This window comes from Pongo abelii, chromosome 6 (genome assembly GCF_028885655.2).
Source record: "Pongo abelii isolate AG06213 chromosome 6, NHGRI_mPonAbe1-v2.0_pri, whole genome shotgun sequence".
Lineage (NCBI taxonomy): Eukaryota > Metazoa > Chordata > Mammalia > Primates > Hominidae > Pongo > Pongo abelii.
The window spans coordinates 83031840-83049587 of NC_071991.2; the positions used below are offsets into that span (position 1 = coordinate 83031840).

A 17748-nucleotide genomic window follows, 5' to 3' on the forward strand; every position below is an offset into this window, starting at 1 on the left:
TGTGAAATCTTGGGTCAGAGGCCAAGAACATTTCTTTATCACTGTATCATTCAAGAGCTCAATATCCACAGGGTGAAAAGAACATATCTTTCTCATTCTTTCTTTTGGAAGATGCCAAAATCCCATTCCTTTTCCTCTAAATATATAATCAGATATACTCACAGAAAAAAAAAAAAAAAAACCACAATGAATTAAACTTCCGCATTTACAAACTTCCTAATGTATTGGAAGGGTTCAAGAGAGATGGGAAGAATCAAATAACAAATAACTACAAGTTCCCAGTTCCGTTTCTCTTTTATGGGAAATAATAGGAAAAGAAGCATATCTATTAAAAATGCTCTATACTTTCTTCTGCAGAAGATCTTAAAACAGGCCATTTGCTTAATTTCCAAATAAGCCAATAATTCAGGTGCTGGCTCTATTTCACGTTAACTGCTATAATTTTAAATTGGTACTATTAAAGACATCATGATCAAGAGAAAACACATTTACTGCAGTACAAGAAATGACAAATGTACTCCAATGGAAATGTCTACTATCAAAACCATTTCTTTAAGAACTCAGTACGTCTTTCTTAATTTACGTGAGAATGATTTTAAATAATAGACGGTCAAGAAGAGAAACACAAATACAAATATACATCAAAACACAGTAAAAACTACTCAACTCAGACTTTATTCTTATTCCTATTTTAAAATTCTTCTGTTTCACAATCATCCTTTGCAATTATTTCCGGACTTTTTTTGAAAAATCACATTTGAAAAATATTTTAAGTATACTGCTCCTAAAACACTCTGGATCATTATGCAGGTATTTCCTCAGCTACAAAACACACAGTTACTTAAGCGACAAATTGTTAACATATAAAATAATGCAACACTGTGAAGAAAAAATAATACATTACTCAGTTAAAAAAAACAAAGATGAATAAGTAGAATGAGGTAGAATGCAAATAAGTAGGCTGGCATGCATCTAGAACACGAGGTCCTCTCCATTCCCGATAAGATTAACCATTGTTTATATACCTAATCTTGAAAAAGGATATAAAAATGAATTATTAATAGGTAAAGGCGATTTTAAATGTGTATTCAGAAGAAAAAAATAGCTGTTCCTCACCACCATGAAAAGAAAATTCAAACATAAGGATATTAATTTATTCATTCAACAAACACGTTTTGAAGGCTTACTGTATTCTTGGCCTTGTATTAAGGAACAAGGACTTACACAGAATTCCGGCTGTTGGACCTTAAAAGTCATACATGGAAGACAATAATCAATAATCAGATCATCAGTATATTACAGAGTATAAGAATGAGGACTCTGTCTTTCCATTTCAAGAGGACAGAACAGGCAGTCAGCAGACATTTGGAGGCTTGAGGAGGCTTATATGCCTCCTCAGATCTTACTGAATTAAAAGAGAACATTACAATGAATTAATTCCTTATCTATGAAGAGAAGAGGGTGAGAAGGCGAGGCTGGTAGGTTTGAGCACAAGAAAATGAAAAATGTCAAAACATTTCCAGACCACAGGTTGGCAAACTTTTCCTGTAAAGGACCCAAGAGTAGATAGTTTAGGCTTTGCATACCGCACAGTCTCTGTGGCAACTATTCGGCTCTGCTGTCTTTTGTTTCAACTGCTCAACTATGCCACTGTAGCACAAAAGCAGCTACAGACAGACAATATGTAAACAAATGAGCATGAGTGTGCCAATAAAACTTTACTTACAAAAAACAAGCAGCCAGCAGCTCAAAACATTTGACATCTCAAAACGTCTGTTCTAGATGACTGACAGTAGATGGGAACAGGTTGATGGAAAAACATAAAGAAGCCAATAAAACCATAAGAGGGCCAAAAACGAGGTGGAAGCTATTCACTTGGACAGTAACTACTTAGAATCAAGCTGGAGCAGCAGGAGTGAGAAACGGGGCTGAAAAAGGATCAAGCTACAGGTTCACATATGGGACAAACTGTATCAGTCTGCATTCCCCACCACCACCACTATTCCCCTCTCCTCTCCAGCAGTTAGAGGTGTAGGCTGCTAGAATTTACCCATAAAACAAAATAGAAACCCTTAGGGTTCCTCTCTAAAAGAAATGATAAGCTGGGAGTGGTGGTTCATGCCTGTAATCCCAGCACTTTGGGAGGCCGAGGCGGGCGGATCACGAGGTCAGGAGATAGAGACCATCCTCGCTAACACGGTGAAACCCCGTCTCTACTAAAAATAAATATAAAAAATTAGCCGGGCGTGGTGGCGGGCGCCTGTAGTCCCAGCTATGTGGGAGGCTGAGGCAGGAGAATGGTGTGAACCCGGGAGGCGAAGCTTGCAGTGAGCGGAGATGTGCCACTGTACTCCAGCCTAGGCGACGGAGCGAGACTCCGTCTAAAAAAAAAAAGAAAAGAAATGATAAACTGAAAAAAAAAGACGGGGAGGCAAACGAACTTAAAAAAAAAAAAATTGAAAAACTAAGGCTTCTACCTTATTCTGGGATTTAGAGGATCTGTCCCCATAAAGACTGCCAGTAAATCTACCCAAGCCCTTTCCTATTTCACACAAAGTTCCGAGTCCGAATTTCCACTGAAGAGAAAGAGCCAGCTCGAACATAGTTCTAATTACTCACAAGAAACCCACAAAGAACAAAGCTGGAGGCATCACACTACCTGACTTCAAACTATACTACAAGGCTACAGTAACCAAAACAGCATGGTACTGGTACCAAAACAGAGATATAGATCAATGGAACAGAACAGAGCCGTCAGAAATAATGCCACATATCTACAACTATCTGATCTTTGACAAACCTGACAAAAACAAGAAATGGGGAAAGGATTCCCTATTTAATAAGTGGTGCTGGGAAAACTGGCTAGCCATATGCAGAAAGCTGAAACTGGATCCCTTCCTTACATCTTACACAAAAATCAATTCAAGATGGATTAAAGACTTAAATTTTAGACCTAAAACCATAAAAACCCTAGAAGAAAACCTAGGCATTACCATTCAGGACATAGGCATGGGCAAGGACTTCATGTCTAAAACACCAAAAGCAATGGCAACAAAAGCCAAAATTGACAAATGGGATCTCATTAAACTAAAGAGCTTCTGCACAGCAAAGGAAACTACCATCAGAGTGAACAGGCAACCTACAAAATGGGAGAAAATTTTTGCAACCTACTCATCTGACAAAGGGCTAATATCCAGAATCTACAATGAACTCCAACAAATTTACAAGAAAAAAACAAACAACCCCATCAAAAAGTGGGCAAAGGACATGAACAGACACTTCTCAAAAGAAGACATTTATGCAGCCAAAAAACACATGAAAAAATGCTCACCATCACTGGCCATCAGAGAAATGCAAATCAAAACCACAATGAGATACCATCTCACACCAGTTAGAATGGCAATCATTAAAAAGTCAGGAAACAACAGGTGCTGGAGAGGATGTGGAGAAATAGGAACACTTTTACACTGTTGGTGGGACTGTAAACTAGTTCAACCCTTGTGGAAGTCAGTGTGGCGATTCCTCAGGGATCTAGAACTAGAAATTCCATTTGACCCAGCCATCCCATTACTGGGTATATACCCAAAGGACTATAAATCATGCTGCTATAAAGACACATGCACACGTATGTTTATTGCAGCATTATTCACAATAGCAAAGACTTGGAACCAACCCAAATGTCCAACAATGATAGACTGGATTAACAAAATGTGGCACATATACACCATGGAATACTATGCAGCCATAAAAAATGAGTTCATGTCCTTTGTAGGGACATGGATGAAATTGGAAATCATCATTCTCAGTAAACTATCGCAAGAACAAAAAACCAAACACCGCATATTCTCACTCATAGGTGGGAATTGAACAATGAGAACACAAGGACACAGGAAGGGGAACATCACACTTCGGGGACTGTTGTGGGGTGGGGGGAGGGGGGAGGGATAGCATTGGGAGATATACCTAATGCTAGATGACGAGTTGGTGGGTGCAGCACACCAGCATGGCACATGTATACATATGTAACTTACCTGCACGTTGCGCACATGTACCATAGAGCCTAAAGTATAATAATAATAATAATAATAAAAGAAAAAAAAAAAAAGAAACCCACAATGGCTTGTAAGCCTTCTATTTTAAATCTAAATAGATAATCAAAAATCACCAGGCACACAGAGAAAACTCAGAGTGTGAAAATGAAAAGTTGATCCCAAAGGAAACAGATAATTCAAGCTAAAAAGAGAAATATAATAATTATGTGGAACTCAATAATAAAAGATTATCCAAAAAAGAGAATATAAAAGACTTCTTAAAGGTAAAAATATAATATTTAAAATAAAAAGTTAAATTAAGTCTCCTAAAAGGTACAGCAAAAGACAATACTGTGGGAAATATTTGAGAAAATAGATATAAAGGACCAATTTGAGTAAGGGAGGAAATTGTTTTAAAAAGAGAGAACAGAGAAAATACAGAGGTGGAAATTATCAAAGAAATACTAGTGTCAGTAATAGCTGAGGAACACAGGAGCCTTCAGATCAAAAGAGTCCACACACTAACAAACACACTGAAAAAGAAATCATACCTAGACACATCAACATAAAATTCTGGATCAAGGAAAAAAATATTAAAAGCTTTCAAAGAGAGAGAGAGAAATTCATCTGCAACAGAATAGAATGCTAGAAGTTCCAGTTCTGAAGAAAATAATTTTTAATCTACAAGTCTATTCATAGCTAAATTGTCATTCAAGTGAAAGAGGAAAAAAAAAAGACATTTTCAGACTGACACGAATTCAAACATTTACTTCTCATCAGCCTTTTCTGGGGAATCACTAGACCATAGGGAAGAGATACACAGAGGGACTGGCAAAGAAACCAAGTAGCAGCATGGACAAGAACTAGAAACAAGGGAATGAACAGTGGGCCTGCCTTAGCCAACTCATCAGTGGGAGACACAGAGAGAAGTGTGGTTACCACACTTGAACACTTCAAATACATTGGCAAGTTTGTAAATGCAGAAGTTTAATTTATTGTGTTTTTTTTTTTCTGTGACTATATCTGATTGTATATTCAGAGGAAAAGGAATAGGATATTGGCATCTTCCAAAAAAAGGAATGAGAAAGATACGTTCTTTGCACCTTGTGGATATTGAGCTCTTGAATGATATAGTGATAAAGAAATGTTCTTGGCCTCTGACCCAAGATTTCACAGGGCTAGGATTCAGGGGAATGGGCAGTACCTTGTGTGTATCATTTTTCCTCTTGCTTTTCTACTTTTGCTATATATGTATAAGCTTATAAAAATAAATATTTTCTTAAATATATTGTATTTTACTCTATTAAACTTACACATTTTCAAAGAAATTATTTTAAATGGAAACTCCTAGAAAAGAGAACCGATGTTCGTTTGTTTGTACAGCGTCATTTGTAAAAGAGTGTAGGAGTTCCATAAAACTGCTGGAAACATGGGGGAGAAATTTTTCCCATTGTGGATATGACAAGAGAGAAAATGGGTTTCTCCTATATTGAAGATTTTAAAAATTAAGGTTTGTCAGTCCAACATCTATTGGGTTCCTACAAAAGTAAAAAGCACTTGGCCAGGTGCCACATATAGATGCTACAAAAATGATTTAAGGCTCTCTTCTATAGGGGTTTATAATCTGATAGGACACAAGCAGGAATAGATTCTGAGTTGGAAGAATATTCATTATTCTTATTTCAGTACACTAATTTGAGAAACCATCAATGAATATAAATGGCATATAAAGCCATAATAGCACATAAGACAAACTGGAAAAGCTATAAAAGAGGCATAAAGGAAAGGAAAGTTGGTTCAGCTTGGGCAATTCAGAAAAAGGTACCGAATAATGAAGTGAAGACCACAGTAAAAAATTAACAAGTCCATTACCTAAGTGCCTGGCTACCAGGTTTATTTTTTAAATATTATATCTCAGCCCCTCAAATCTCCAATGTTGTTTTCTTGTGACATGTACTGAGGGATGGTGCTTTTAGGATTATCCTCTCAAAAGATCAGGCTGTACATAAAGCTAGCAACTCAGAAAATATTTTTAAATGTCAAAAATGTAAATTCATGTAAATAATATCTAAATATATGTTATAGTATTATCTTATCCTACTAGTATATAGATAACATATAGAATGTATTATATAATAATTATATCATTATTATATGATTATAAACAGAAATACTAGAATGTAGTTTAAATTAAAGTGAATGACAAACTTTCTTTCCTTAAACATTACATATGAAAATATTGTTTTCTTAAACGATAACTTAATCATAAAACATGGTTTTAAAATTTTAAAACACATAAAAAAGTATTGTGATACTTCTGTAAGACTGCACTTATGACTTCAATGAACTCTATAACTTTATCCAAATATCTGAAACAAGGATACTTTAAAAACAACTTATTCAAAAAAACAAAAGAAGCTACCATTTTAATGATCTGTTATGTAATCAAGAATTTTCCTGTTAAATACACATTGTTTTACATTTCAATTAGGAAAATAACAGAAAGGAACCAATGGTTCTCAAAGTGTGGTCCCTAGACAAGCTGCATCAACATTACCTGGAAACTTGTTAAAGGTGCCCATTTTCAGGTTATACCCTAGACCTACTGAATCAGATACTGTGGGAGTGGGGGACAGCAATCTGTGTTTTGTTTGTTTATTTGAGACAGAGTCTTGCCCTGTCACCCAGGCTGGAATGCAGTGGTGCGATCTCAGCTTGCTGCAACCTTGGCTCGCTGCAACCTCTGCCTCTTGGGTTCAAGCCATTCTCATGCCTCAGCCTCCCAAGTAGCTGGGATTACAGGAGTGCCCCACCACATCTGGCTAACTTTTGTATTTTTAGTACAGACAGGGTTTTGCCATGTTGGCCAGGCTGCTCTTGAACTCCTGACCTTAAGTGATCCATCTGTCTTGGCCTCCCAAAGTGCTGGGATTACAGGTATGAGCCACCAGACCCGGCCAGCAATATGTGTTTTAACAAGCCCTCTAGGTGATTCTGATGCATGCCAACATTTAAAAATCAAAGGCTAGATCACCACAAAAGATGAATAAAGCAATAAAAGCACAGTCCTTCTTTCTTCTTGACAGGCCCTCATGCCTTAGTTTTCAAGACCTCTGCTTCACCTCCTAATTTTTCTCCTGCCTTTCTGCTGTTGATTCATGACCTCCTTCACTGACTGATCTTGCTGTTTGCCCTTCCAATGTATCCATATCCACTGCTGTTTCCTAGGTTTCCACACTCAGCTATCTTGTGTTGTATGTTTTTGTGTGTACTAAGTGGGTAGGAAGGATAGTAGAGCTTCTGTCTGGTTTTCTATGAACTCAAATGGTTAAGAGACTCTGACAAGATAAACTTATCCACTAACCTTTTGAGTTCATGGAAAATCAGACAGAAGCTCTACTACCCTTCCTAGTCATTTTATAACAATGACTCAAATTATGTATCCTGATCATGTTTTTTCTCCTGACCTCCACATCCATCTATGTAACTACCTATAGACTATTTCTACTTAAATGTCCCAGAGGTACCTCTATATGTCCAAAGTCTACCCTACCATCAGCTCTGCAAACTTGGTCTTCCTCTCATCTTCCCTTTTTCATTTCTGGCATTATAACTGGTTAATCACACAAACCTAAAATTTGAGTGATCGCTCATCACTGATTCACCAATCCTGTCCGTTGTATTTCTAAAATCTCTCTAATCTGTCTTCTTCTATTAAATGGCCACTGCCATCCATATCCAGGCTTATGTCCTCATCATCCCTTGCCTGGGAGACTTCAATAGTCTGCCATCCAGTCTTTGACCTTCTCCAGTTTCCCCTTAGCCAAAGTCAATCCCTTATTTACACTTTTTTTAAAAACAACAAATCTGCTGGGGTCTCTCCCCTGTTAGAAATCCCTTAAGGAGCTTATGTCCAAGCTGCATAGGACAGTCTTTGAGGCCTTCTGATATCCTGTTCTTGCCCATCTTTCTCATCACATCTCCTCTGCTTCTGCCTCCAGCCCCTATCATGTTTCCTACATTCCAGCAAACTAGACAACTGGGGTCTCTGAATACACCATGTCTTGCACATGTTCTTTCTGTCCAAAATGCCTTTACCAACTTCTTCATCTATAAGAACCTATTCATCTTTCAAACTCAATTAGGGTGTCAGCTCCCACAGTGAGTCAGTCCTTTCACTTCCTACCCAAAAAGGAAAATTAATCATCATTCTTTCTCTTGCCTCTTTTCTGTTTATTTATGCTTATAACAACATACTGTACATTTTTTTTATTTTGTATTTCCCTTGTTGGGCTCCTTAAGTACAAAGTACAAAGTACAAAGACTATGGTTTCTTCATGACTGTATCACCAACAGCTAGCCAGAAACAAAGTAGTGACTCAAAAAAAAAAATCTGGTGGACTAAAACTAATGAATGCAATATACATGGCAAAAAAAGAACTGATTTCCTTAATGTTGAAATTAAAACATATAATTTCCTTATTATATAAAAACGAGCAGTGGATATGAATTAGTTCAGAAGTAAATAGAAATGTCTTTTAAGCATATGAAAAGATGCTTCAATTCACTCATAATTAAATACATTTTTGAATGAGATGCCATTTTTAACCAATCAGACTAGCAAGTACCCAAAGCTGGAGGATACACAGTGTTGCTGAGACTAAGAAAAGAGCTACCCTCAAATACTGTTCATGAACGAGTAATTTAACAGAACTCTTTTAGTAAGTTCATTAGTAACCTCATTGGTAAATTGAGAATGTCCATCAAAACTGGAAATGTATATACTCTTTGATCCAGCTAGACGAAGTATTCATAGGAATTTGTTCTATAGCTGTATCTGTATATACACAAAGATATTTCTTCAAGGATACTTGCTGTGGCAGTTTGTAGTATGAAATGACTTAACCTATATGTTGAAAAGTAGAAGACGTATAAATTGTGGCACTTATAATATTACATCTATACAATAGCAAAAAAGAATGAAATCCACATATGATAAGATAGGTAATACATTAAGATATTTTAAGTGTAACCTTAAGATATTTTAAGTAAAAAATCCAGATAAAAAACAGTATAAATAGTGTAATCCAATTTTCGAAACAAACAAAACAACAACAACAACAAAAAACAGGAGAGAGGAGATATACATATTAAGCATATTTGTACTAACACTAATATTTCCAGAAGAAAACAGGAGAAACTGAGTCGTTTTGTCTGAGGAAGGAGACTTGCAGCTCAGGGGCTCTGCTTATACCTTGGGGTATTTTAATTTTTAACCATTTTTATGCATTACCTTTCAATTTAAAATGCTCAATGATAAAGGGTATGCCAGCAAACTAAACTGCTGAGAAATTTCAACAGTCTGTCATCTAGTATTTGACCTTCCCCCAATGAAAAGAATGTCTCAATGAAGGAGTGGATCTCTTGTCTCCCATGCCTGTGTTCTCTCCACCACATAAGCTGTATCTCAGGCACGTTATACCTAAATATCCCTTAGATGCACATATCCTAGTTTCATTTTAATTACTGATGCGTGTGCTAGGGTGCTAGGGTATATTTTTTCTAGCTACTAAAGTGGTAATTTTGTTGTTGTCGGCAGTTGTTATAAGCACGGACTTCGGTAATCTAGCTCCTGCTCCTCAGACCTATCACTCCTGCTCACAAGCTGCTTCCAGGAGAGAGAACCGTGAATACCAAGGCTATTTCACTGATGAGACACATTTCCTAAAATTTCTCTTTCGCTGTCTGCAAGAAACCATCAGGATGACAGAATTTTCTCTTTATATAACACAAGCAACTGTTCTGATCAGTCCTCTCCACTAGTGCAAAGCCTCCCTGAGCCTTTCTAATAAATTTAGTTACCACCTGGGGTAAGGAAGCCCCATTAACACTCTTTCGTTTACTCTCTGCTAATTATCTGCCAAGTAAACACTACTTGAAAAGGACATTTTAAATATGCCTTTAATGTTCTAATATGTGTTTCCCAAATACTCAATAATTAGTTCCTTCATCTTCTCAAGCACCAAAAATTAATGTCTTATTTACACAACCGTACTTCTCCCTTTGTAGGAAGAGGCATGACCTTTGCCAGTTTATAATCTTCAGGCACTTCTATGCAATAACAACAGCGGATGGAATAGTGCATTTGCTAGTCAGAGGCCTCTGAGACAGTGGCTTCCTTAAAGTTCTGTTTTGTATATATCTAAAAACTGAAGATAAAAACATCCCAGAGAGAAAATGATAGGCATAAAAGTCTACTGGGGATCCCAACTGGGGTGATAATGGCAGCACCTAATCCCAGTCCTAAATGAGAAGGTATAAAAGTTAAACTGTCATACTCGGCATTGTTTCCTAATTGCAAGTTCAGTAAAAGATATGGTAGTGGAGAAAGCTGAAATTGCAATAGTCAAATTCTCTTCACAGAGTAAGGCTTTATTCAGGACTGTGCCATAATTTAAAGGGTCTCGAATGTGGCTTTTCTCAGTTCCTATAAACCCACTGTTCAAAAACAAGGCCCGCTATGTGATCAGTAATCCTCATACAAAAATTTGTTGTTACTAACATCTGAATTCAGCACCAGGAGCATATTTCTACCATTATGATAAAGGCCTGTATCTTTTTCTCAGATAATGAGGATAGCGGAATATATTGTTTCTTCAATTCCCTTATGCCTAACAAGAAGTTAAGCATTGTATTTCACGTCTGCGTTAAATATGATATGATAAAGCATGATGTGCTCACTCTTCAACTTTGTCTTAGCCTTTTATTTTATTTAATTTGATTATAATGAAAATATGCCTTCAGAGTAAACAGCAACATGACTACCTCCAGCCCCTTTTGAACTAGGTAAGGTAAAAAAATATAAACAACTGCTTAGATGTGTTTGATTATATTATTTTTCCCAATTCCCTGTAAGAGCAATATACAGCCCTGCCCACTTCCCTTGACTTGCAGTGCTTCCTGCGGCAGAAGCATACTTCTCCCTCCCTTTGCCAAGCCTGACTTGCTTTGGCCATGACATGTCAGAGGAAGTCAAGGGTGACACATGGAAGCAGAAGCTTCAGGAGTCATAATATAGTTTGCTCTTGCTCTTCTCTCCATGTTCCAGATTGGTTGGTACTATTCTTTCAACCTACATCTTAGAATGAAGAGACACACGGAGCAGAGCTACATATAATCAGGAGACAATGCGTATCACGAGTGAAAAATAAAACTTTGTGGTTGAAAGTCATTGATGCACCAAGAGTTGCTTGTTACTTCAACATACTCTAGCAAAAGCTGACTACATCTCAAGTAATGTGTTCAGACATTGAAAACTGCTGAGTCTAGAAGGGTAAGGAGGATGACAATGATTCTGAAAGGTCTGAATTTCTATCAGTGAGGACGAGATAAAGGAACTGAGCCCATGGAGCCTGAAAAATGGATTGTGGGGTGGTCGGTATGAGAAAAGGAAGCACGATAACTACCACCACATATCTGAAAAGTGATCACATGGAAGAATAAAACAGAAATAGAAGATAGAAGAAATAGAAGAATAGAAGAAACAGAAATAGAAGAACAAATGCACAAACTTATTCTTCTTGCTTCTAAGGGCAGAACTTTTAGACCAAAAGGACAAACCAAAAGCTAGAATCACAGAGAGACAGGTTTTGGTTTACCTTAGGGAGGAGACTTCTACTAATGAGATCAGTCTAATGATAGAATGAGTAGTCTTGCAAACCACTGTGTTTCCAATGACTGGGAGTCATGAAACAGAAGCTAGACGGCTACCACATATGAGAGACATTACAGAAAGACAACCGACTTCATGGGAACTTACACCAATGACCACTCAGCACTCCCCCAATTCTGAGTCTACAAATTCTCGAGAGTTATTTCTGACACTATGTTCAGTCAGTTCTCTTGGAAGAAGAAGAAAAGCTTAGCTCCCTGGCAATAATTAGCCACAGAATAGCTTTTTAGAATCTATCCTTTTTTTCTGAGCATCATGAAAATGTATACCTTTCTTTTCTTCTCAATTCAGCAATATTTTTTGCTCTTTCTAGAGAAACGATGACTCCTAAAAAGCATTCTGTACATTTTATCCTATTCATTAATTAAATTTAAGAATTATCTTAAAGAACACAGACTATTTCAACAGAGCTAAGGTTAATCAAACTAGGCAATAGGTAAATACCATCTCCATAGATAGAACATAGAGATTTTTATGGAAAACCACTAAAATTCCTGATTGGAACAATGAAGTTTAATAGGAGAAGACATCTCTATAACTTATTTATCAAATATATAGACTTATTTGTGCGATACAAAGGCTAAAAGCATATAAGATGTTGAAATACTGATTTTAAAAAAATCCACATCATCCTAAAACCTGAATATTTAAAATGTCATTTCTTCATATTGTTTGCCTTCTACAAAAGCATCAATAAAGGTCTTATCTGTTACAAAAACAACATTTCCTATAATCTGAACATTTAGCTTGTAAATCCCTTGTGTCTGAAAATGCCAGAAAGTCACTATTCACTCTGCCTGACAGAAGATGGTAAAGACCTATGAAACAACTAAGTACAAAAATATTGTATAAATGTGAAACTGGTACTATCTTATCTTACATGTACCTCTAACCTACCTAGAGAATTTTTCATCGCATTTCAATTAACTGAAATATTTTAGAAAAACTGTAAGATACAAAGACTTAATAAACAGGTAACTGAAAAAGAAAAACTGGCATTACTATTAGTATTATAGTATTTGGAACATTTAAAATGAGAAGCATTGACATATGATAACCTTAAATCCCTTATTGCAGAGAGCACTGGAGTATACCAGACAATGAAAACCACAAGTAAAAGTCATTCAGTAACAAACTAATTTAACTGTTATAATTTTTTTAAAGGTGTACTACTTACCAACAAGTCTTATTACATTCAACGTTGTATTTGTTAAGATAGGTGCATTCACTTTATTTAGACTGTAATCTGATTTCTTCCTGCTTTTTAGAGTTTCCCGAGAAACACTTGATATGGAAAAACAAAACAGAATTGCTAGAGTTGTCAAGTAATAAACCAATAAGTTAGTCAGATTAGTCCCTAGCCTTTATTAACTAATTATTTAATGAAAATCTTACTATGCATTAGGTAAAGATATAGAAATTAACTTCTTATCCTTATAAAATTTACAATCCATAAGGGAAATAAGTAAGCAAAAAAATAAAGTACCATAATGCATTTCTTTGATTATAAAACATTATCAACCACTAAAAAAGCTACATCGCTTTAAAAAACAGATTTTCCAGGATAATAATACATCTAGGTGCAAATGTACTGTTTCTTGATTTCAGAAACTTATAAACATTAAAAAATACCCTCCTAAGAATCTGAATTAAGTACAGAATATTGATGGCAGTATTTGGGGTTAAGGGGCAGCATTAGATTCAAAAGAAAAGTAGAAGTTATATGGTCAGCACAGAAAAAAGGGCCGGCATAAAATAGGGTCAGAGATAAGAGAGAACAGAGTGCGCTCAGAAAAGTACAAGGAGTTCACCACGTTCACATGTAGAAGAAGTGAACAGAGGGAAAAGTGACAAGAAAGGAGGCAAGTAAAGGCCAGATATCCCTGAAAGCAATCAAACCTGAGGGATATGAACTTTATCTTGAATACAGTGGTGAGTCACTAAAAGCTAACCACAAAAACAGCATGATTAAATTTGTAACTACGGAAAAAAAAAAAAAAAACCCTAAATTTAGATCTAAGAGTTGTTTGGAATGGGGCAAGCCTAGAGACAAAGAATCCAAGGTAAAGGAGTTGATTTAATAATCTGGCACAGAGATAATTTTGGCATAAACTAGAATGGTAGTGGTAAAATACAAGAAAAATTGGTCAATTCAAGAGACACAAGTTAGAATTGATAATATCTATTAATTTATTGGCTTCACTTACTAATTTGTTCAATTCAAACTTCTTAGGGGTAAAAAGTTTAGGAGGCTCCAGTAACCCTACCAAAAATGGAGGTATATACACATGTACTGGCAGACACTATCTTACTTGTACATTTCAATTCAAATAGATCTTTCCTTTTGGCCAAAATATGCCCAAAACATATCTAATAAAGAATTCCAACAAAATAGTTCTATTCAGTTCACAGTAGATCATACTGACAATATCATACATATGCAAAAACCAATAGAACAAATTTTTTCAATTAAAATAGCTACAACTACATGAATTGCTCACTTTTGAAAACAGAATTATTTCAGTCGGGATTTCAAGTTAAACAGTATTAAATAGGTAGCTTAGGGTTAAACGATAAGAGTATACTTATCATTAAGAATCTATCATTAAGAAATCTATCATTAAGAAAAAAGTATATCTATAGTCACTAAATGTATGATAGTCATGAAATCAAGTCATTTCAACATTCCAGAATCAGGCCCATTTAACTGGCAAAAGGTAAGAAAAAATTCTCTTATAATTATCATAGTTTTGAAGAGGTCAGTTTATCATGAAACAAAACTCAACCACTAATAGGACACCTCGATAGAAGGTTCAAATAGTGAACAAAAATGACATGGGGAAATAAGTGGTGACTTTCTGTGTTTACAAGATTGAAGCAAGAACTCCACATACAAAACAAATGACCATTTTCTCCTTGAAGTTTTTAATTTATCTATGTAAAGCATAAATGGCCACCAAAGGCAGGATTGATTTTACAAATCTAAAGGCTTTTTCCTCTGCAAAAACTAATCTCTTCGATTATGCCCAATATTTTCAACAAGATAATAAAATAATTTTAACAGATTTAAAAAAATGACTAACTTTGTGATACCATAAAAAAGGAACTAGAATCTTGCTACAAAAAGCAATGTCAAACAAACTGTATAACTCAAAGGAAAGCTACATTAACACTAGCCCCATTTAAAAGTTTTTAAATGGCTAAATCAGTTTCTTTTTTGACACATTAACAATCCAGTTCACAGTTAAATGAACTGATTTGTGAGATACCAGCAAAGGTTTTGCGAGGCAGAACTTTTCATATAACTATTTTAGTTTTCTTGAAATTCAGTTATGAAATGTTAAGAGGAAAAACACATTTTTAGCCTTCCAGGAATTATTTTCTAAAACACACTAACTTCTGTCAGGTGACATTATAAGTACCAAAAAAATAATAATTTTTGTTTCTTCTTAACCTTAAAGGAAATTCTATATGTTAAGAGCACAAGATAAAATGCTAAATACCACACAATTTAAGAACAATCACCTTTTCACAGGAACATCTCCTGTCTGCTCATCCACATAGTCTCGTTTGAGTTCCTCAGGAACATCACTGTCACTGTCATACTCTTGATAGGCACTCTTTTCTTGTTCATCGGATTCATACTGAAGAAAAAACAGGGTATTAAAAAATGAGTATAAAGGGCCTCTTTTCGTGGGGTGTCTCAACACAGGGAAAGTACTCAATTTTATAAGAAACCACTAAATACAAGAAAATTCTTAATTTAGCTTTAATGTTGTCACCAAGAATCTAATTATTCTTCCATTGTCTTCATCATTCTATCTCAATCAGCACAAAAGAAAAATATTACACCTATAAAAGCTTGAAAATGTGCAACAAAATCAAATCACCATAAACCAAAACCTAACAAACATACCACTAGGCCTAAAAAGAGAAGAAGAGTATACATTTGCTTTTTTTTTTTTTTTTTTACTTAAAGTCTCTCAGAAGTTTCACCATACTTATTTCCAATTTGCTAATAAAACTCATTAAAAAGAGGTTCAGTATCCAATTCTGGCATTCTGGAAGTATTACTTCAGCTTAATAAACATGTGCAACACACATGCTGATGTTCTAATTCACTATAAAATTTAATTCCAAGGGCAGCCTAGAAAATTAAGCTTAGAACACAGGGACCTGCTAAGAATGAGGACAAAAATGGTGGATTTACTCTTGAGATGAAGGGTGTCTTCCTAACATTTTCATCATCTTTATGGCACCATGGCCCAATGCTAGCATGGGAAAGGACAGTGTAATTCATGAACAGCAAAGGAAGCAGTGACAGCACTTTCATCATCATCATCATCATCATCATCTATTAATGTCATAGATTAATATGATTAAATAGCTAACATTAATATGATTAAATAATAGCTAACATTGAGTTTTTAACCAAGTATTATGCTAAGTGCTTTCATGAATTATCTCATTTAATCATACAGACACTTCTATGAGGAAGTTTTATCTCCACATGACAGTTGAGGAAACCGGTATGATAACAACATGGAAAGAATTTAGTCCCCTAATTCAGCAACTATTTTTTGAGAGTCTGTTAATAAAAAGCACTACGAAAGGTCGTATTTAGATGTGGACCCTGATTCTCAAGGACATAAGTTGCACCTGGAAAGATTAGATCACACATTAATAACTGCAAACAAGCCTTACAGGTACTCCTTTATACTTATACACAATGTGATCCTGATGCTATGCAGAAAGGTATTCTACATAAACTAGGATGTCCTGATTACAACAACAGAGCTTTGTGACCACACCATAGCATAGATACTCATTAGTTGAGGATTCAATGTTTGCAAATTTGCCTACTCACTGAAATTTGTAACCCTAAAGTCAATACTTATGATATTTTTGGAGTCAGTCATAAATGTGCAGAACAGTGAAAACTTTGAGTCATCCAACATGCATGTTCCCAGCTGAATACAAACAAGGCATGCTCTGCCTTCTTGCTTAGGCTCTCATACTATAAACAAGTTTCCTTTTCTTGACCTATTTAGTGCCAAGTGCTTTGTATTTTTGTGCTTTTTTTGGTGATTTAACTGTTTAGAATGCCACTGCAAGTGTTGCGCTGAAGTGCCGTCTAGTGTTTCTAAGTACAAGAAGGCTGCGATGTGCCTTAGAAACAAAATATGTGTGTCTGATAAGCTTCATTTAGGCAGGAGTTACGGTGCTGTTGCCTATGAATTCAGATTATGTACTGATGGGCTGATAAACATGTTGTAACCGGAGGCTCACAGGAACCTAATCCTATATTTGCTCTGGGAGTAATGGTTCAGTATTTGCTAATTCAGTATTCACAGCAACTTTATAGAACACACTGCTGCAAATAATGAGAATCAAATGCTATGTAAGTTTTAATTAATGTATCACTTTTATAGAGAGATATATTATTCCAAAATAATTGGAATGACTTTAAATTCCTCTCGGTTTAGCCAACTTCACAGAGGCAAAATGTCACAAAGAATCACTGAATCATAATTTTAAATATGGCTTACTATGAAACAATTTAAACTTAATGAATTTTATCTTCACCAAATGAAAAATAAATTCTAAAACTAACATAAAATATAAAGACAAATCCTTCAACATATTTTTGTCACATCTGAATGGTTTTCACTTTAGCTTCATCAAATCAAAAATAAAAATCATATTGGATCATTATGGAAATTATGAAGATCAGAAGAAACCATCAATCAAAATATTAAGTCAAGTAAAATACTGTGAAAACACCATGCAGGTAACTGTGAAGCAAGCATTCCTCTCACTGTAAATATGGAGAAACTGAGGGTCACAAAGTTAAAATAATTTGCCAAGGGCCACACAGCTGATAAATAATAAAGACGATATTCATTATCTGCCTTCAAATCCTTTCCACTAACTCACACTATGTCTAGTTAATATTGTTTTTGAGGTCCTCAAAGTGTTGTTAAA

At 35.5% G+C, this 17748-nt stretch overlaps 1 protein-coding gene across 3 annotated transcripts in view; it reads right to left on the reverse strand.

Moving 5' to 3' along the window:
- VPS50 (VPS50 subunit of EARP/GARPII complex) overlaps positions 1–17748 on the reverse strand; it is a 127877-nt gene that overhangs the window by 28506 nt on the left and 81623 nt on the right. For all 3 annotated transcript variants that reach the window (XM_024249845.3, XM_054559478.2, XM_063726081.1), the window contains 2 exons: positions 15289–15407; positions 12941–13047 (listed from right to left, as the gene is read on the reverse strand). In XM_024249845.3, the coding sequence (XP_024105613.2) occupies positions 12941–13047; positions 15289–15407 (226 nt within the window). The remainder of the gene's footprint in view (positions 1–12940; positions 13048–15288; positions 15408–17748) is intronic.